Genomic DNA, 22,510 nt, shown 5'->3' on the forward strand with positions numbered 1-22,510 from the left:
TAATTTCATTGGAGGGGCTAAAAATTATCTTTAGCAATACCAGTATGTTAAATTAAATGCATCGTAGAAACAAGCTCAACTACAAGGAGATACCCTGTTCCATCCCGTTCGCTGCCCAGTGCCCATTCAGTGAATAACCAGAATCCTTAGAAATAAATGGTAGTTTTAACTATGCTTGTACATTACTATGGTCTTCAGATTGGGTTTGCACAACAACATCAGAGCATTATTATAATATAATCAAGGTGTGCAGGGAAAAGACACCCCTCTACACAGCTGCAGAAATGTCACGACTGGTGTGTACAGTAACAATAACAAAAAGTTTCAACAAGCTTTCCTCACTGCCACGCTTCAAGGGAAATTCAGGGAATTGTTAGTAAGTAGCAGAGAAGTAACTGAAATCCCAAATTGTTGCAAGGACGAGTTTCCCATTTTCACATGGAAGTGGAAGTGTAACTCAGCCGCTAAAACTCGACAGGGCAGAGTCCTCTATCCTGACCACGACGGCCCCACCACTGGGCACAGCCCCTTTTTCTCGGGGCGCTGGGCTCCCCCCGTCCCCGCACGGCGCTGCACAGACTCGAGGTGCAGCCCAGGGACACGGGTTGTGAGTCAGCACAAGCCAAGGGGAAGAAGCTGTGCAGCCATACTGTAACTCAGTCCAGCGACTGAGTCATGCCACTGAAAGAAACATTAAGGGAAAGAGAGGAAAACTGACACAAACGCTGTCAGGATGCACAGCAGCCTCAGAGCTTGTTGGCTGTGGCTGTTCTGCTGTGAACATCACTTGGTGGCTCCACAGCACCAGTGACCTTCCACACCTGATTCATCATCCTGGCAAAAGGCATATGGCCGTGCACTGAACCAGACTGAGGAACTGATTCAACCAAATAAACATTTTTGGAGCCAGAGGTTTTTGTTTGGTTGTTTTTAATTATGCCAGATTGATTTTCCACTCCTCTTAGAAGGCAGCTAAGCTGCTGTTGTGACTCAATGGAAGGAACAGCTGAGTGGCTGAAGGAAGGACCTGCTGAAGTCAACTATAAAGCACTGCCACCCAGACACCTTCTGAGATTTAATGTAAAATGAAGTAAAATATAAGAATTATGTTTAAAAACATAACATGATCAGTTACTGCCACTCAGATAACAATCCCTTAAAAAAATTTCACCTACTAACACAGTTCACAGTCCCAAGGGAAGGCCTGTAATGAATGAAGAGCTGGGTATTATCCTGCATTAGGTTCAGAAGACAGTAGAAAAAGGCAAAGAAACCCTCTGTGCTTAGAAGGTCACATTTAAGTATATATAACTTAACTGACTAAATTAACACAACTAGCCTTTCTACACCTCTATGTAGAAAAAGAAGATGAAGTCTGATGACCTTCTAGACAAATTTCACCTAGATCATCTGAATGGCCTTCTGGATTACTCTTCTCTCCAGTTACAGAGGATATCAAAGATAACACTCCATGCTAGTAAAGTACCTCTCTACAGCTACTGTCAGAAAAACCAAAACAAAGCCCAGCACATAAAGGAGACAGGTTTGTCTGTGGCTTGTACTTGTAGCATAGCTTCTCACTCTAAGACTCAATCAGCCTACTCTGCAATGTCTTGACAGTATTTCTTTGGTGGAGGAAGGGAAAAAAAAATTAAAAACATGAAAAAAGGTTTAATTGTGCTTTGGCTCAGGGACTGAAACTTTGTCAGTGAGATGAGCAAATTATTAGCAATCACCTCTGAAAAATTAAGTCTGAGTGATATGCTCAGTGCCAGACTAACTATAAAAGAGGAAAGAGACAATTACACTTAAGACAGCACTCAATTGTTTTAATGGTGAGATCCTCCATTTTTTTCCCCAACTACCCCTGCCTACCCATCTTTCTACAAAAGATAAGGCAGTTCTAGCAAGATATGCCTTTCTTCCACTTCCAGTTTCTTGCTGAGAAAAATAAAAATCATTCTCACTTTACCAGCAATAGACAACTTTCCTCACTGAAATGAAAGTGTCCTGTACTGAACAAGTCAGATGGAAAAATATTTTTCTGGTGGTTTGACTGAAAATGAGAGACAGGTCTTAGGAAAATGCTGGGAAGGTAGAGCTCAAACATTTGACAAAAGGGACAAATGAGTAAGAAAGGATCACCGATTTAGTGAAAAGCAGAGGATAAAATCATCACATGGTTCCACAGTCCAATCGCTACTTTCTTCTTCCCCTTCTCATAATTTCCTATTTTTCAGTCTACTTAAGGACGTTATTTAGCATAGAAAAACATAAAATCCCTTCCCCCAAATTAACCATTTCTATTTACATCTTACTTTAAGCTTCATAAATACAATCAAGTGTACAGAAAACTACAAAAGAGCCAAATAAAGCATTATTTTACTAATGGAAAGAATTAAATAATACATATATGTTAGAACACTGACTTTTTAATTTCCATTGTTTATGAAAAGTCTATCATGAACAAGTAAAAAAGCTAAAAGACATTCTTTTTACTTGACAATAAGAATATCAACATAAAGCAAATAATTTTGTGTGCATTCAAGGAACTGGTTTTGTTATACTCAATAGCTTTGATTAGAGATATATATGTTCAAGTGCAGATGATTAAATTCTTCAGAATAAACTATGTTGTAATTACTTGAGTAAGGACATCAATGTTGAATTAATTCTATTAACATCAAATATATTCAAATAAAACATAGCAATAAAGACAGGAGCTTCCCATTTTACAGACCAATACCAGTAAAGAATGATTAACTAAGGTCTTCACTCACACTGAAAAAAAACCCAACTATCTCACACTATGTTACAGTAACTTAACTGACATCTGTCCATCATTCACTGCTTTTCATAAATATCCAAAATTTTGAAGAACTACAGCATAATAAACAATTTTGTCTGGATCACTGGAGGAAAATAACATTATTCCTAAGAATAATAGTAACGTTTTATCTGTCACTATGGGTGGATCAAGACCTAACATTCCATTCACAGGGACAGAAACCATATGACATCCTGCTGCTTATTCTATCTCCTCACTAAATCCATGTTTTGCCACCAATGGCAGCAGAGATAACTTCCAAAACACCATCTTATTCAATATGCTTGTCCTGCATTGCATCAGTTTCAGGCCAAAACTGAACTTAAGATTGAAATTTATCCTTGTAAAGAATTGGGTTTAAAGATAACGTATTTTAATGATTTATCTCAATAAACATTTTTTTTTTAAAGTCTAATAGAAGACAACTCTGCTATTGAATCTTTATTGATAAGAAAGTGAAGAGCATGGCACAGTTTGCATACAATTATGACACATATATCCTGCTGATGAAAAAGTGAGCAAGAACCCATCTTTGTATTGTCTTAAAGATTTGTGAAGCAGTAATCCTTTGTATCTCTTGGGTTTCTGCAGTCATGGACTTAGGCTGTGAAATCAACAACTGCTTGATGCACTAGCTTCTAGGTTTTAACACCCCTACAATGCTACATCTCAAAGAAGTATCCTTAAATACTGGTAATTTCAATCTTCTCTTTCAGAACCCAATGTGACCCCCATCTAAAAGAAGAGGCAGAAGGAGGATCAAGGGAACTACAGTCAAACCCCAGTGCTGGGAAAGGTTATCATCTTGATACAAGGTAGACCATCTTGAGTGCCATTATGCAGCAGGTGCAGGACTACCAGCTAGCTGATCAGGACCAGTCAGCATGGATTCATGAAAGGCAGGTCCTGTTTGATGTACCTAACCTCCTTCTTGATGTACCTAATCTCCTTCTGTGACAAAGTGACCAGTTTAGTCGATGAGGAACAGCCTGTGGATGACGTTTACCTGGATTTTAGTAAAGCCTTTGACATGGTTTCCAACAGCATTCTCCTGGAGAAACTGGGTACATATGGCCTAAACCAGTGTACTCTTCACTGTGTAAAACACTGGCTGGATGGCCAGGAGCAAAGGGTTGTGATAAATGGAGTTAAATCCAGCTAGGGGCCAGTCACAAGTGGACTTCCTCAGGGCTCAGTTTTGGGGCCAGTTCTCCTTAATATTTTTATCCACGATCTGGACGAGGGGATCTAGTGCACCCTCAGTAAGTTTGCAGATGACACCAAGTTGGGAAGGAGTATTGATCTGCCTGAGGGAAAGAAGGCTCTGAAGAGGGACCTGGACAGTATGAATCAATGGGCTGAGGCCAATTGCATGAGATTCAACAAGACCAAGTCAGGTCTTGCACTTGGGTCACAACAACCTCAGGCAATGCTACAGGCCTGGGAAAGAGTGACTGGAAACCTGCCGAGAGGAAAAGGAGCTGGATCTGCTGATAGACAGCTGGCTGAATAGGAGCCAGCAGTGTGCCCAGGTGGCCAAGAAAGCCAATGGTATCCTGTCTTGTATCAGAAATAGTGTGGCCAGCAGAACTAGGGAAGTGATTGTCCCCCTGCACTCACAGAATCACAGAATTGTCACAGTTGGAAAGGACCTCCGAGATCACTGAGTCCAACCTTCAACACAAAAAAAAACCCTAACCACAAACAACCACACACCCTCCACCAGAAAACACCACCACCAACAAAAAAAACCCCAAAACCTACAACCTTGGCCATTAGAGCATGCCCTGAAGTGCCACATCTACACACTTACTGAATACCTCCAAGGAGGGTGACTCAATCGCTCCCCTGGGCAGGCTGTTCCAGTGCTTGATCCCTCTTTCACTATAGAAATTCTTCCTAATATCCAATCTGAACCTCCCCTGCCACAACTTCAGGCCATTTCCTCTGGTCCTTTCTTTATTTACTCAGGAGAAGAGGCCAACGCCCACCTCCCTATAACCTCCTTTCAGGTAATTGTAGAGGGCAGTTAGGTCTCCCCTCAGCCTCCTCTTCTCCAAACTAAACATCCCCAATTTCCTCAGCCACTCTTTGTATTTCTTGTTCTCTAGATCCTTCACCAGTTTGGTGGCTCTTCTCTGGACATGCTCCAGCACCTCAATATTCTTCTTATAGTGAGGGGCCCAGAACTGCACACAGTACTCAAGGTGAGGCTTCACCAGTGCCGAGTACAGGGGACAATCACTTCCCTACTCCTGCTGGCCATGCTATTCCTGATACAGGTCAAGATGCCATTGCCCTTCTTGGCCACCTGGGCACACTGCTGGCTCATGTTCATCTGGCTGTCCCCCAGCACCCCCAGGTCCTTTTCTGCTGGGCAGCCTTCCTGCCACTCTGCCCCATGCCTGTAGCATTGCATGGGGTTGTTGTTGCCAAAATGCAGGACCTGGCACTTGGCCTTGTTGAACATCACACAATTGGCCTCAGCCCAACAACCCAGCCTGCCCAAGACCCCCTGCAGAGCCTTCCTACCCTCAAGCAGATCCATATTTCAACCCAATTTGGTGTAGTCTACAAACTTACTGAGGAAGCACTCAGTCCCTCAATCCAGAACATTGATAAAGATATTGGACAGGACTGGCCCCAAAACTGAGCTTTGAGGGACAATACCAGTGACTGGCTGCCAATTAGATTTAACCCCATTTACCACAACGCTCTGGGCCTGGCCATCCAGTCATTTTTTTACCCAGTGAAGAGGAGGACATTTGTCTATGCCATTATTTCCCAGCTTCTCCAGGAGAATGCTGTGGGAGATACTGTCAAAGGCCTTACTAAAGTCCAGGTAGACAACATCCACATGGCACTGGTGAGGCCGCACCTCAAGTACTGTGTTCAGTTTTGGACCCCTCACTACAAGAAAGACATCAAGGTGCTGGAGCAAGTCCAGAGAAGGACAACCAAGCTGGTGAAGTGTCTGGTGAACAAGTCTTATGAGGAGTGGCTGAGGGAACTGGGATTGTTTAATTTGGAGAAGAGGAGGCTGAGGCTCTGTACTACTACCTAAAAGGAGATGGTAGCAAGGTGGGGGTTGGTCTCTTCTCCCTAGTAATAAGCAACAGGACAGAAGAAAATGGTCTCAAGTTGTGCCAGAGGAGGTTTAGATTAGATATTAGAAGAAACTTCTTCACTGGAAGGGTAATTAAACACTGGAATGGGTTGCCCAGAGAGTTGGTTGAATCACCACCTCTGGAGGTACTAGACATGTAGATGATTGGAAAAAGGGAACATAGCCCCTGTCTTTAAAAAGGGGAAAAAGGAAGACCCAGGGAACTACAGGCCGGTCAGTCTCATGTCTGTGACCAGCAAGATCATGGAGCAGATCCTCCTGGAAAATCTGCTAAGACACATGGAAAATAATGAGGTGATTGGTAACAGCCAACATGACTTCACTAAGGGCAAGTCATGCCTGACCAACCTGGTGAACTTCTACAACAAGACTACAGAGATGGTGAATGGTGGCAGAGCAACTGACATCATCTACCTGGATTTGTGCAAGGCATTTGACATGGTCCCACATGACATCCTGGTCTGCAAACTGACAAGGCATGGATTTGACAGATGGACCGCTTGGTGGACAAGAAATTGGCTGGATGGCCACATCCAGAGAGTTGTGGTCAGTGGTTCAATGTCTAAATGGAGGTAGGTGACAAGTGGTGTCCCTCAAGGGTCAGTATTGGGACCAGTGCTGTTTAACATCTTTGTTGGAGACATGGACAGTGGGATTGAGTGTATCCTCAGCAAGTTTGCTGATGATACCAAGCTGTGTGGTGTGGTTGACACCCCAGAGGGAAGGGATGCCACCCAGAGGGACCCTGACAGGCTGGAGAGGTGGGCCAGTGCCAACCTCAGGAAGTTCAACAAGGTCAAGTGCAAGGTCCTGCACCTGGGTTGGTGCAACCCCAGGCACAAATACAGGCTGGGGGGAGAATGCCTGGAGAGCAGTCCTGAGGAGAAGGACTTGGGGGTGGTAGTTGAAGAGAAGCTCGACATGAGCAGCCAGTGTGCGCTGGAGCCCAGAGAGCCAAACACATCCTGGGCTGCATCAAAAGAAGTCTGGCCAGCAGGGCCAGGGAGGGGATTCTGCCCCTCTGCTTTGGTGAGACTGCCCTGGGATGCTGTGTACAGTTCTGGTGCCCTCAGCACAAGAAAAATATAGATCTGCTGGAGAGGGTCCAGAGAAGGGCCACCAAGATGATCAAAGGCCTGGAGCACCTCTGCTATGAAGACAGGCTGAGAGAGTTGAGGCTGTTCAGCCTGGAGAAGAGAAGGCTCCGAGGAGACCTTATAGCGGCCTTCCAGTATTTAAAGTGGGCCTACAGGAAAGCTGGGAAGGGGCTTTTCATCAGAGAAGATAGTGATAGGACAAGGGGTAATGGTTTTAAACTGAGAGAGGGGAGATTTAGGTTAGATATTAGGAAGAATTTCTTCACTATAAGGGTGGTGAGGAGCTGGAATGGGTTGCCCAGGGAGGTTGTTGATGCCCCATCCCTGGAGGTGTTCAAGGCCAGGTTGGACAAGGTTTTGTGCAACCTGGTCTAGCGGTAGGGTTCCCTGCTCATGGCAGGGGGGTTGGAACTTGGTGATCTTTTAGGTCCCTTCCAACCTTAACGATTCTATGATTCTATGTGGTGCTTAGGAATATGGTTTAGCACCTGACTCAGTAGAGTTAGGCCAATGGTTGGATTTGGTGATCTTAAAGGTCTTTTCCAACTAGAACAATACTGTGATGCTGTAAAACCTTATTCCTGGACAGTTTAAATAAATAAATCTCAGGAGATCTCATTAATACAATGTGGGAGAGAGGAAAACCAAATCAATATGGAAGCTGCCACGATACAAGAGAGATGCCTCTAACATGAGTGAAATAGAACCTGAAACACTGATGGATCTTTTGAAATGCAATGCTACTTTATTTGCCTTTGTGATCTGGGAAAACGACCACAACCTTTGTTGTTATTGACCATCAGTTATTGATGACCTAGGTAAAAATACAGTTTTTTCCAATGTTAACTCAGAACAAGTCATGCCTCTCAAAGTCATATGATAAGAAACTTGTCCCACACTTCCGTATTTCACTGTCTGTGGATGTTTTTTTCCGAATTAAAATGAAAGAGAGATCAAGTATCCTTTACTCTTCCATTCAACTCCCTTTTGTACAATCAAATCAAAATACAAAGTACTTAACACTTTAAGCACACAAACCAGACAAAAGAAAGAACAAATTTGAGAACAAACAATTTGTAAGCTGGGCTTTATCCTTCTCTACACACATACATACACTATAAACAACCTACCATGCACCAACAGTTTACATTTTAACTTTGAAATGTCTGACTCCTCTAAAACTGCACTAATTTAAAACTTCTATTGCCCTTGGGAATATCTGGACATCTGCTTATCCTTTTGGCTGTAAAGGATGTCGGTGAGCTGTTGCTACAGATGCCTCAGTCTTCCAGGGCAAGAAGCTCTGCAGCATCACTTTCAGGAAGCATTAGAAATTTTTTTGCTGGAAATGCTCACTCAGCTGACTGTCGAGTTGCTTTGAATACATCTGTTTAGAATAACTGTATTTATGATCCAGTTCCACAGAAAAGTACAGTAAGAACAAAAGCTGAAGATTTTCAGTCTCATGTAAACTTCATCGGTTTTAGTTTCTTTCCATTTCTTTTTTTTCTTAGAAAGGACTGTTAATCAAAGATCAGTTTCATCCTTATCTGTGACCCAAGCAAGTAAGAAAAAATGTGCCAGCCTTGAAAACATGAGGGGCCACCTAAGAGTTACAGTATGGAGTTACTGCATGGCAAAAAATCTACAGAGAAAAAAAAGATCTTTTTTTTTTTCTCTTTAAAGAAATTTTTTTCTGTTGATCTTCCTAATTTTAGAAAGATTATACTCCAATACAATCTACTAGGCTTTATACTTACAAATTAGTATTAATTTCAAATAATGAGATTAAATTCTAGGATTATTATTACAAGTGCTATTACTTTTTCTCTGTTCTGTGGCCATATTCCTCTCTCTACATTTTCTAGACTAGGAGCCTGCTCACACAGAGCAGTTAGCTAAACTTTTGTGATATAGACTTTAAGCGTGTGAAGTCTCCACTGAAGACTTTGTAGGTACTTAGAGCGTACACTGCTGATCACCTTAGATTTCATTCAGAGTTAGTGCTTCTGTTTTGTTTGTTCACATATGCCAACAACCTCTTCTTGGAAATTAAAGTTCAAGTTAATACATGGCTCAGTAACAGCAGTGCATTCAGTGGTTGTGACTCAGAAAAGACTAGTACAAACACCACCATTTGAACAAGACCCCAGAGCGAGTGCTTAGAAACATTGTCCGAGGAGAAAGTATAAAAAGTTTAGCCTGATGAACAATTGTGCTAACACGAGTGAGTGACCTGGCAGCCACACCGTACTGCTGCTTGCACCGTGCTCTGCCAGGACCAACAGAAACACACACTCTTCCCATATGGCTCTCCCCACAGGTGTGCCCATCTTTGCCCAGCCTGCAGCTGCCACCCTCTGGTAGCCAGGTACAAGGAATGAAGGCGGGTTCTGAATATCTAGGCAGCTCAGGTCACACTGCTGGCATTTTGTAACTAAGGATGAAATCTGCCTTGGTCCCAAATAAACTAGTCACAAAAGCTCCCAATGATTATTGCTCTGCCATGTTTCCATTTTTTCCCTCTACAGCAAGACATTATGGGCCTGTATTAGGAATCAGGATGCTGAACTGGGTGGGTCTTTTGTGTCAGTAGGTATAGTCTTACATTCTCATTATTTCTTAGAACACAATCCCAGGTCTGTTAGTTTTAACCTTGTAAGTGACCTAGCCACTAAAATAAGATGGAAGAGTCACACTGTGCTAGCACAAGCTATATTTTATACATATAACTGGGGAAAATCACATGCTGAAATCAAAACGCAACAACCGAGCAGGATTTAGCAACTAACCAAACTATAATTCAGCTAACTTTCCCAAAGTTACTTTGAATTTATTTGTACCCTTCGTATATCTATGTTGTTACTAGTAACAAAAATGTTACCAATATGCAGATGATGTTTCACTGAAGAACTGTATTTTGGAAAATATTATGGAAAGAACTTCAAAAACTATATACTTTTGACCACCCACTGAATAGAAGATTCAACACATCACAGTGTCAGAGAAGTAGTTTGGAGTTAAGATACATTCATTTCAACATTCTTAAGAGTGTACCTCAATGGTTCCCCTACATACTTATCTACAGAATGTACATCTAACATTTTTTTGGTGTTAAACACATCACAACATACTACCCATACCTTGCTTTAAACTTCAAATTAAAGACAAAATTTTACTATTCCCTAAACCAAGCAAATTTCTACAAACCAGTGTTTTACAGGAAGTGGAGATGCTTCAAGAGGTATTTAAATGTCTACAGAATGAAAATCAAAGTCACTTAAAAAAAAAAAAAGTATGTCTCCTTGTCTCCTTTCTTCCTTGTTTACCCAAGATACTCAAAAAACTCACTGGATTTTGATTTTTCAGATGCTACTATGGCAATCAGCAATTGACTGATCATTAAGACTAAATTTACTTAAAAGCTGTGAAACTTTCAGAAACTGTGGGGGCAGAAGAGTTGGAGCAGCACAACTACAAATGTGGTTAGGCCACTTAAAAGACATATCTTTCCCCACCAAAAAAAAAAATTAAAAAAAAAAATTAAAAATAAATGAAACAAACAATCCATCTGATATAACACGGCCAAGAACAAAGATTTGATCAGAGCTGTGCTAATTTTTTATGCAGTAGCATTATAAAATGTGAAGCCTCACTCAAGAGTAACAAAACTGATAGTTACAGTAGTTACTTTTTTCATTATTCAATAAAACAAATATATAGTTAAAAGCTCTTTAGTAAATACTTGCTTTGCTTTGTGTTTTATGCTAGGAAAGTGGCTTCAAAGTCATTTAAAAATGCGTATCTATGGTTAAAAATGGTTCTTTATCCCTATCGATTCTACATATTCATACATATTCACAGATTCCTTGAAAGAGATCTACAGAAAGTCACCATTAAGGGACACATGTAAATCTTCTGAGGATGTTGATGAAAACAGTAAATAATTTCTTTCCCTCTAAGTAATATGGAAAGAAGTTCAAAGAAATTATTTCAAAGAACACAAAATTCTGTGTGAATATTAAAATACCATAAAAAATAATTTAAAAAATACAAGCTCTTCTTAGATACTATAGCTTTGGAGAATATATTTGATAATGAAAAATGTAGAACTTTCATTTTAAAGACATTTTCTGGATTAACAATATACTGTCAGAGAAAGCACATGATATGTTTAACATGAAAATTATTAATTTGCTACTCAAAAATAAACAAAAAGCCCAACAACCCTGTATTTATTGACAAATAAGGTTAATCACATGGCATCCAGCCATCCAAAACTTCAAAGTCACAGAAGAAGTTAGCAGGGAGAGACTTGTGCATTCCTTTTCACCTTGCAAATAAGGTCTGTGGAGCTCACACTTCCAACCGACACCCCAAAAATAATACATTGCCCAGTAACACCAGATTTGGAGTTTATTACAGAAGAGTAACAGCGGAATTAGAGGCCTGCATATTAGTTATATCCGACAGATCTGTGCATCCAGTTATCACATATATAAGAAGTTACTCTGGTTGACAAAGTTTTGTATTAAATACAGTCTTCACAAGCATGGAGCATTTATCAGAGAGAGATGAAACCCTAACTGTTAGTAACTTGTTTTTTCCACTGTTTAGGCACAGGTCAGACACATTGCAGCAGTTGGGAAGCAATGAAGCTGCACCTACTGAGGAGTCGAAGAGGGAGACGGCATTGCTGATGCTGTTCCAGCTACACCAACCTTCCTGAGGAACAAAGGGCTGTGGTATCTCTTATTAAGTCCTTTGTGTCAAATAATTTATCCTCATTCAAGAGGTACTGAGCACTGGCATGGTGGAAACAACCTTCTGTGACAGCACAGCCTTGTAAGGTGATACTTATTATTCTAAATGTGACTGGTATTGCACTAGTCATTACTTGATTGACCAAAAACCTCAAGAAATAAATACATAGTCTGCTGCGAAAGAGAAGCCCCCAGGTACCCAGGCATTTCCCTAATTGTGGCAGCAGAAGACAGGGCACCAGGCCTCCTCAATTTTGCTTAAAGCTCTGGGATAGGAGAAGAGAAATAACTCAAGCTGGTGAAAACCAGAGTGGCAAGTGACATGGAAAAGAGCGGAGTTTCTTGCTCCAAATGTGGTGGCTTCTTTCCTGCAATGCTCTTCCATTCACACGCTGGCTAAAGAAGTGAAAGCCACCAAAGGGGGGTGAACAGCTAATCCTCAAGTCTATTTTAAATCAGATACACAGTTCCTAAAAGGTAGAAGCAATGCAAACAGGTCTGATGTAAATTCCTAGCCTTGTTTAGTTGGCTAGGGTTCCTCAAGTAAGTCTCGTGTCTTTTACCTTATCTGAAACAAGCAATAACATTTGCACCACTTGTTGTGAAAATCTAGGCAGAAAGAATCAGGCATTACAGCTCAATGACTGTACCACCCCCTTTACAAGCAATTGTCACTGGTGTTTAAACAAGATTCATGAATCAGAACATCGGACAGAAGAAACTGAAGATAGGTTCCAAGACATTTTGGACTTCCTGCAAGACAGTTTGAATAAAACCAACCGATATAAATGAGTTTAAAAAATGCCTATTGCCCAAATGGTCAATTCTAATTTGTTGTTAATAGCAAATTCTCATCAAATAGCCACAAGAAATCACAATGAACTCCAAGCTGCATACTGAAGATAATGAATTTACCCTTTCAGTTAACTTAAGCAAAATAAATATTCAAACATTCCAGTAAATGCACACAAAACATGATGAAGATCTGATTGCTGCCGTGTAACTAGGGCTATGATACAGACTTTGGGTTTAACTGGGTAATTCCCATGTAGTATCAAATTTTCAAGTAAATGACTGCATTTCTCCTATTATTAAAGACCACCACTTCACCACAGTAGCTGAAGTACAGCCCACAGTATCAGAAACATTGTTTTCTAACTTGTGGCCACTACTGTGTAGACAATGTTTAAATTTTCACAGAATGTATGTCTTTGGGCCTTACTTATTAGGTGATTGAACTTGACATATAGCCTAATGCAAGGCCACAGAATTTCAGCCAGTTGGTCCTGAAATCAGTTTCAGTTTGTAATTTCACTGCATCTGTACAGTTTCATGTCAGAGGCCCTAGTTCTAAAAATAAAACGAAAAATACCGAATCATCATTGGAAGTGGACTATCACCTTGAGAATACTAGACATCAAGATGAAAAAAAAAGGATTTGTATTTTGCAAGACACTTGGAGAATTAAAAAACAACAACAACAAAAAAAAACAAACCCTGACATTTTCTATTCTATAAAACATACACATTTTTATAATTTTGGACTACAGGACTTTAACTATGTTAACCTGTCATACTTCAATGGAAATCAATTAAGCCACCCTAAAATGCTAGGTTTACGAGTATTGTCAAGGTGAAACACAGAGTGAAGAAAAGACACTGATGCAGAGGTGCACTTGGAAATTTCACACAAGCCGTTTTACTTCTTGGCAAAACCCAGCAAGACTGTTAGGCCCAACCCTAACTACAGTTACCCAAACGGATTCAGAGGTCCACGTATACCACCAGCTGTATCAGCAAGCCTCAGAGCAAAGACGGAAACACTTGGTCATTTAATTAGATACCATCTCCAACAGGCATAGAATTCCAATATCTTTCCACTGGATGCAGTACAAACGCAGTTATTAAATTTTAGAAGATGCTCTTTCATATTCAGAACAGCTTTAGCATTTGTCTACAAACCATCATTTGGTACTTTGACCTGCTGGCTAACACACTAACACATATTTTTATGGGATTGCTTCCACATTTCATCAAACAAATTTGTCATGCCAACCACAATTCAGGATGACTTCAAACCAGACATCACCGTAAGGGTCTGCCAGAGGAGGTCAACTAATTTAACTGCAGAGAGGGCAAACATAGTTTGCTTCCAAATGAACCCTCTGAATCAGTTGGGTACCCTACTTCTAATTACTTCAGCGAAGAAGATGAGAATAAGCAACAAACTTCCAATGGGTGAGAATGGGTAAGGCAAAGCAAAGTTGTCACAGTGTGAAAGAAAATAGCTCTATATTTGCCCAAGCAGCTGTACAAAGTACTTTCCAAAAGCCACAGTAGGCAGCAGCAGGCAGTCATGAAGAACGATGCCGTAAGATGTCAACACGTGTTGTAACAAATTTTGCAGAAAAACACCCAGCTACACCTTCTCTTATGTTTTCGTCTACCTGTCTTGTACACCAGTTTCTCCCAGTCTGTCCACCTCACCCACACATTGTCACTTGATGAATCAAACTCACAAACAGAAAAACTATGTTATTTGCCTCACTCACAGAGGCTGGCAACAATACTCCTCGTTTCACTTTCCATCTGGAAAAAAAAAAAAAGACTTTTCAAACCTTTTTCAAGAAAAGTTCCATATTTTCTTTAGATCTTCTCCCCCCTCAAAAAGAGCAGGCAATCATTACCACCATCTCTAAAATGCGTGGGAACAAATGACATGCAGGATATACAGCCAGCCCAACAAAGTCATCCTTCCAGCCTGTTAAGTGTATTTCAAGGTTTCCATCTTTGAATTCCAAACCACTGGCCTACAGTTCATCTCCCTCTCACCAGAGTTAATATTCAGAGTAAAAATTAAAATCATCCCACAAACAAACTGAACCACAAACCGAATCCATAAAGACTTTTTTCTTGAAAAAACAACAGAAAAGGAACTTACCTTCGTTTTTATTGTTTACAACAGTAATTTTCAGTACATATTGGAAGAACCATGACACATATCAGCAGGAGGAGTTAGCATTCGTACTTAGTCTAACATTGCAAAAAGACCATACACTTTTTTTGATCCAGACACAAGATCAAGATGCAGAAAGAAAAATGGAGGTGTAACAAATGGCACTGGATTTCAATCAGCAGATTCAAAGAATATCGTACAGCATGAATTACAAAGAAAATACCCATGAAACAGAAGTAAAACTCCAGTCAATAATACAGGTCGTTCACAGAAGGGTTTAAATTACCTAATATTCAACATTTTAAGTCTTGAAATCTTGAATCACTTGCCGTTATGTACTTCCCAAATTAGTGTTCACTATGTTTATTATTTTATGATTTTTCAGGCATGGCTATAGATTTCATTACAAGACAAAGCTTGTCAAAAATTAACACCAATTTAGACAAAAATATGCAAATGAGACAGCTTGATTGCATCAGAGTCCAAAAGCATTAACAATTTCGGCATCTCAAATAAACTTTGCACTTACACAACTAAAGACTATGTGTGATTTTGAAAATACAAAGGTAGTTTATAACTTCAGGCATTTTGCAAAATAAGCTTTCATCCAACCGGGGAACACCTCTACAGCCCAGTGAGGATGACCACGCTCAACAGACTACCGAACCTCTCACACAAGTCAACATTTCAAACACGACTTAAGGAAACCAACAAGGTTAGCAAGTGGCAGACACTATTAACTGAAGTCTGATGTCCAGCAAATAGAATTCCTCAGGTCTCTTTTCATGCCTACCAAAAATGATATTCCATTGTCCATCTTGATCAAACACAGCGACACACAAAGAGCAAGTATTGGCCACAGCACAGCCTAAGGACCCAACTCCACAAACCCAACAGAAAATTTTCTAAAGTCAAAGCAAGTTTTTGGCAATCCTTCCATGCACAGAGTGGTCCCTGCATCTCTCTCTCACTTCCAGGGTTGATCCCTTCAGGACTGGCTTAAGATACGTTATGAGGAGGGGGAAACTTGCCAAAGCAATTAACGGTGATTTATCTGTCTTGGAAACACAGGCCTTCAGTCTTCTAGTCTACCAGTTCAGCACCTCTGATCAGCAGTCAACCTGTTTAAACTACAAGCCCAGATGGGGCACCTTTCACTGGCCTCTATGGGTCTGTTCACCCATGGCGGTGCAGATGCGACTCCATTAGCAGGAGATACATGTGCACCAACAGGACAGTAAGACATCTTCTTCTGTCAAATGTCTTGAAGGTTCACTGTCTCCCTTTGACCTTAGCCTTCCAGACTCTGGATATAAATATTTTTTACAGAACACTGACTGGATGCATATTAACGATGAGATAGAAGCATTTTTGGTTTTGGGTGGCCACTTCTTTACCCAAAAGACAAGAATGACTACAAACAACAACAGCTTTTCACTCCCAGGGATGACTTCTTGTTAAAATAAAAACAAGGAAGTTAAATCCAAGAGAACCATCATGCTTTTCAATTAAGGGCAAGGATGTCAAATTGCCACACATAAGACAGGAAACTCGAAGCTAGGCTGTCACCTCATTCCCTTCTTCACCCCAAAACCTTCCTTTCCCATCAGCACACCCTTTGACCGCCTCCCGAGCGACGAGTGAAGGATGGCGTGTCAAAGCCTTAACTTTGAATCTTTTTGGTTTCCCTCACAACCTTAACCGTATCGTTAGAGCACGAAGATCCGAGGAGTTTAAATTTTAATATTTTGCATCACCGCAGCTTGCTGCACGGCCAAGGCAAGGGATGGGAGCACGGGACTTGGGTACAGACACGAATCCGGGAGGAAAGCCCCTCTAGCTCTGCCCTCCTTCCCCCCCCCCACGCCTCCTCCCCCCCCCCCCCCCCCCGGACACATGCAATAACTCGGCTTTGCACACATTTTTGCACACATTTTTGCACACCGCCGGGCTCGCACTCCGGCGTGCCCAGTCCCGGAGCTAGTCGCGGCTGTCAGCGCTGCTCCCCACCATCCCGCACCCTCCGCAACCCCCTTCTCCTTCTGGAGTCAAAGTGTTGTGTGAAGGCGGGGGGGATGGGGGTGGGGGGGGGGATGGGGGGGAAGCGCAGGCCACGGGTAACACTTTGCCGTCTCCTCCTTTCAGTCACATTTCCGTCCTCCTCCTCCTCCAGCAAAACTGGGGAGTGAAGGGGGGGCGGGGGCCAGGCCGGGCGGGGGGGGGCACACAGGCAGGAGCTGGGCCCAGCGGGCAGGGGCAGCCGCAGCAAGTGTGGGTGACAAGACCGGCGGCTCTCCCGAGAGCAACAAAAAGGCGGGTGGGGTGGGGTGGCCGGTGGGGCCGGGGGCAGGGCCGGCGCTCGGGGGCTGTTACCTCGTAGAGTTCCTCGGAAGCCATGCTGGGGAGCCTCACAAGGTGGAGTTGGGTGCGGGTTTGGAAATACTTTGTTTCAGTTGGTGTCCGTTTGGCCTCCTGCTCGTCTTCTTCTTCTTCTTCTTCTTCTTCGTCTTCTTCTTCTTCTTCTTCGTCTTCTTCTTCTCCTTCTTCTTCTTCTTCTTCTTCTTCTCCTCCCTCCTCCTCCTCCTCCTCCTCTTCCCCTCCTCCTCCTCCTCCTCCTCCTCCTCTTCTTCTTCTTCCTCCTCCCTGCGCGTCTCTCTCCAGCGCAACTAGCCGCCCCGCTCGCTGGCTGCCAGCGCGGTGCCGCTGCCGCTGCTGGCGGGGCTGCGCGCACGGCAGCTGCGCAACTCGCCCTCGCCCGCTCCCTCGCCCTCGCGCTGCCTCTCTCGCACACCCCGGCAGGCCGGCACGCACGCGCGCGCGCCCGCGCCCCCTCGCGCGCCCGCGCGCCCTCGCGCGCGCTCACAGGCACCCGCGGCCTCACGCACAGGCGCCGGCGCGCGGCGGCGCCCCGCACCCCCAGCGCGCGCACACACGCACACACACACACACACACACACCCCGCCTCCCGCACACCCCCCCCCCCCCCTTTTACTCCCCCCCTTCTCCGTCCCCGGCTCCGCTCGCTCGCTCCCCAGGAACACTAATCGAGCGCAGAGACAGCGCCGCACGCAACCCCTCCTCCGCCCCGGCTCCTGCCGCCCCCGGCACCATCCTCCTCCTTCCTCCTCCTCCTCTTCCTCCCGCGCCCCCCGCACCCCCCTTCCCGCGTCTCCCATTGTCTGCCCAGCTGAGCCCGGCGCCGCCGCGGGGGGCGGCAGGGGCCGTGGGGCGCCCGCCGAGTTGGGGAGAGGCGGGCGTGGACGTGGGGAAGGGTGTGCGTGTGTGTGCGTGTGTGTGTGGGGGGGGGGGGGTTGGTGGGACACGGGGCCCGGCCACGCGCGGGGCCTCGTCCCGCCCCCGCAGCCTCCCGCGCTCCTGCCGCCCGCGCCGCGCCCGGGCCCCGCGGGGCACCCCCCCCCCCCCCAGCCCCGCGCCCCCGCGGGCTGCCGGCCGGTCCCCGGGGCGGGGGGGGGGGGTTGCCCGGCTCTTGGCGGCACCCGGGGCGTGCGTGAGCAACGGCGGAAGCGCCGCGGCACGCGCCTGTGCCGAGCGGGGCGGCGCGGGCACGCGGGAGGGCGGGCGGGCGGCAGAGCCCGGCGGGACCCTCGAGGGTCCGTCCGTTGCCAACGGCACCGGCGTGGCCTGTCCCGCCCCGCTGCCGCTGCCAAGCCGGGAGGGCCCCACCGAGGGCTCCCCGGTGCGCTGGGTCAACAGAAAGTAGCCAAAGGTGTCGACTCTCTTACGAGCCCGGGACCAGCGACACCCCGCAACCTGTGCTCGTCGCCTCCTGTGTCACCCGGGAGTGCTTCTTCACAGGACGTTGTGTGAATAAGGTACCAAGTAGCCATAGAATCACAGGATGGCTTGGGTTGGAAGGGGCCTTAACGATCACCTAGTTCCAGCCCCCCTGCCACGGGCAGTGACACCTCCCGCTAGACCAGGTTGCTGAGAATCAGGTTCAATCTCCAACACTTCCAGGGAGGGGGCAACCCCAACTTCCCTGGGCGCCTTGTTCCAGGTCAACCATTACCTTGGTTGACTGAAGTCATCTTTGAGCAAACGTACATGGGATGAGTTACTCCTTCAAGAGCAACTTCTGCAAGATGGCGTTTCTGATCTCAAAAGGGCTGAGAGGTGCAGTGGAACCAGTGCCTTACTGTGTCTTCTGTCATGCTGAGGCATGCGTGCCACTGAGTGCTTCTTCCTACGTTCTGCACCAGGAAGACTTATTCTGCCACAGAACAGCACACGTTAAAGCAAGAGTTCATCACGACTGCGTAATCGGCCAAGCCATTGACTCAATTTTTGATCAAGTTACCTCTTACTTAAGTTTTTTTTTTTTTCCAAAGTCTTTCAAAAACATTTCTGGAAAGCCAAGAAACTCCTCACTCTTCTACTTTGCTAAACAAGCTTTGGACCATTGTCTAGCAGGTTCCCATTTGGGAAACGCTGGTCTATTTGTGGGCTTTGGATGATTCATGTAGAAAGACCTGGAGACCCCTTCCTCAGACTTGGTTAACCTGCACATTCTTTGTTACAAACACATCATGCCTCCCAGGTCAACATCTGTCTTCTGTATAACTGAAATTCTGGTACTGGACTGCTAGATGGAAATGATTGGTGCAGATAAAACATCTAACAACATTCACACTTTTCATACTTTCCTAATTTCCTAACTAGTCCATGAACAGGTCAGAACTGACCTGTTTTTAAACCGCTTCTTGAGATCTTCAAGAGCGAGGCTTAATCAAAGTGTTGAAGAAAGGGGTCGTTTACTGACAGTAACAAGATCATCGACAGCAGGATAGGCCTATGTATGAAATGGAGAAAGGTAAGATCTAGGAACTCTGTGAGCACCTTCTGGAGGTGAGCATTTAATGGCAGTTCCTAAGATGCAGTCCGTATCCTTTTTGAGCAGTACTCAGCATATCATTTTTGTTGTAGCCACCCTTTGAAGTAGCCACACCTTTTAAAGTAATTGATACTCATGTTTTATCAAAAAGATGGCAGCTGTCGATGCTGAAGATGTTACTTTATTTGTGCTAAGGGTCTTACCACTGCAGCAAGCCAGGTCTTAGGTGTTTTGTTCTTCTGCATGGCTACAAAGAAACACAGTTCATCAGTACTGCTCTATTTTTAGTACTTCAAGGCAACAACAAAAGCTCAGAGTTCTTACTAATTCCTAATGTTTCAACCACAGTCCACATTTCATTTTCAGTGGAAGAAGTTCTTTTACACATATTCATTGCTTGCATTGACACTAATTTTTCTCTACCTTCTCTTCTAACCTTTTGTCTTGGTCGCTTTTTAAGTCTTTACTGGCAAATCAACCATACTATTAAAAAATACCATGTGAGCTTTAAACTAGATTCAAAGTGGGAGGGGGTTGTAGCTGAGTTTGAACTAGTGGGGCATTGTTGTGGTATTAATGAAGACCAGAAGGCCTCCTGCCTCCCACGGGTGCCACCAGTGAGCTCAGCTGGCTCCCTGAAATGCCTGCACACCCATGCAGGTAGCATGGGGAATAAACAGGAGGAGTTAGAGGTCTGTGTATGGTCTAAGGGTTATGATCTGGTGGCAATTACAGAGACATGGTGGGACAGCTCACATGACTGGAATGTGGTCATGGATGGCTATGTCCTTTTTAGGAAAGACAGGTCAGCAAAGCGAGGTGGTGCAGTTGCTCTTTATGTAAGAGAGTAACTAGAATGTATTGAGTTCTGACCAGGGGCAGATGAGGAGCAAGTGGAAAGTCTGTGGGTATGAATTAAGGGACAGGCTGGCATGCGTGATACAGCTGTGGGGGTCTATTACAGACCCCCCGATCAGGACGAGAGAGTTGATGAGGCTTTCTACAGGCAGCTGAAAGCAGCCTCACAACTACAGGCCTTGGTCCTCATGAGGGATTTTAACTATCCAGATATTTGCTGGAATGCAGCCATTCACAGTCTAGGAGGTTCCTCCAATGCATCGATGATAACTTCTTGATGCAAATGGTGGACAAACCAACTAGGAGAGGAGCACTGCTGGATCTTGTACTCACCAACAAGGAGGGGCTGGTTGAAGCAGTGACAGTCAATGGCAGCCTTGGCTGCAGTGACCATGAGGTTGTGGAGTGCAGGATCCTGTGTGGGAGGAACAGAATCCCTAACAGGACCAGAACCCTGGACTTCCACAGGGCCAACTTTGGCCTCTTCAATCAATTATTAGGGGAAATCCCATGGGACAGGGCACTAGATGGTAAAGGTGCTCAAGATAGTTGGTCAACATTCAAGGACCACTTCTTGCAAGCTCAGGATCAGAGCGTCACAATGGGTAGGAAAGCAAGTAAGGGAGCCAGGAGACCTGCATGGTTAAACAAGGAACTGCTGGGCAAACTCAAGTGGAAAAAGAGAATCTGTGGATTATGGAAGGAGGGGCTGGCTACTTGGGAGGAATACAGGACTGTTGTCAGAGGATGTAGGGAGGCAATAAGGAAAGCTAAGGCCTCCTTGGAACTAAACCTTGTCAGTGAGGTCAAAGACAATAGAAAGGGCTTCTTCAAATACATTGCAGATAGAACTAACACTAGAGGCGATACAGGCCACTGCTGAATGAGGTGGGTGCCCTGGTGACAGAGGTTATAAAGAAGGCAGAGGTACTGAATGCCTTCTTTGCCTCTGTCTCTACTGCTGCAGACTGTCCCCAGGAGCTACAGATCCCTAAAGCTCCAGAAGAAGTCAGGATGAAGGAGGAGTTTGCTTTGGTAGATGAGGATTGGGTTAGGGATCAGTTAAGCAATCTGGGCATCCATAAATCGATGGGTCCAGATGGAATCCACCTGCGGGTGCTGAGGGAACTGGCAGAGGTCATTGCTAGGCCACTCTCCATCATCTTCGGTAAGTCGTGGGCAACAGGAGAGGTGCCTGAGGACTGGAGGATAGCAAATGTCACTCCAGTCTACAAGAAGGGCAAGAAGGAGGGCCCGGGTAACTATAGACCGGTCAGCCTCACCTCCATCCCTGGAAAGGTGATGGAACAACTTGTTCTTGACACTATCTCGAGGAATATCAAGGAAGAGGGGGTCATTAAGAGCAGTCAACATGGTTTTACCAAGGGAAAGTCGTGTTTGACCAACCTTATAGCCTTCTATAAGGAAGTAACTAGGTGGATAGATGATGGTAGGATGGTGGATGTGGTTTATCTTGATTTCAGTAAAGCATTTGACACTGTCTCCCACAGCATCCTCATAGATAAACTGAGAAAGTGTGCTCTTGATGGTCAGGTAGTGAGGTGGATCATGAACTGGTTGAAAGGAAGAAGTCAGAGAGTTGTGGTCAATGGGACAGAATCTAGTTGGAGGTCTGACTCGTGGAGTCTCTCAGGGGTCAGTACCAGGACTGGTACTATTCAATATTTTCATCAACGACCTGGATGAGGGAACAGAATGTGCCCTCAGCAAGTTTGCTGATGACACTAAACTGGGAGGAGTGGCTGACACACTGGAGGGCTGTGCTGCCATTCAATGAGACCTGGACAGGCTGGAGAGTTGGGCGGAGAGAAACTTGATGAAATTCAACAAGGGCAAGTGTAGAGTCTTGCATGTGGGGAAGAACAACCCCATGTACCAGTACAGGTTTGGGGCTGACCTGCTGGAGAGCAGTGCAGGAGAAAGGGACCTGGGGGTCCTGGTAGACAGGAGGATGACCCTGAGCCAGCAATGTGCCCTTGTGGCCAAGAAGGCCAATGGCATTCTGGGGT

At 44.7% G+C, this 22,510-nt stretch overlaps 1 protein-coding gene across 4 annotated transcripts in view; it reads right to left on the minus strand.

The window, feature by feature from the left end:
- The window catches only part of CDYL (chromodomain Y like), a 249,479-nt gene that overhangs the window by 89,043 nt on the left and 137,926 nt on the right, over positions 1–22,510 (minus strand). For 3 of the 4 annotated variants that reach the window (XM_051611657.1, XM_051611654.1, XM_051611658.1), the window contains exon 1: positions 17,144–17,342. The exons of the other annotated variant lie outside the window; for it this stretch is intronic. In XM_051611657.1, the coding sequence (XP_051467617.1) occupies positions 17,144–17,167 (24 nt within the window). In that variant the 5' untranslated portion in view covers positions 17,168–17,342. Of the gene's footprint in view, positions 1–17,143; positions 17,343–22,510 lie in introns of those variants that run through there. 4 annotated transcript variants of the gene reach the window in all.

This window comes from Apus apus, chromosome 2 (assembly GCF_020740795.1).
Source record: "Apus apus isolate bApuApu2 chromosome 2, bApuApu2.pri.cur, whole genome shotgun sequence".
Classification (NCBI taxonomy): Eukaryota; Metazoa; Chordata; class Aves; order Apodiformes; family Apodidae; genus Apus; species Apus apus.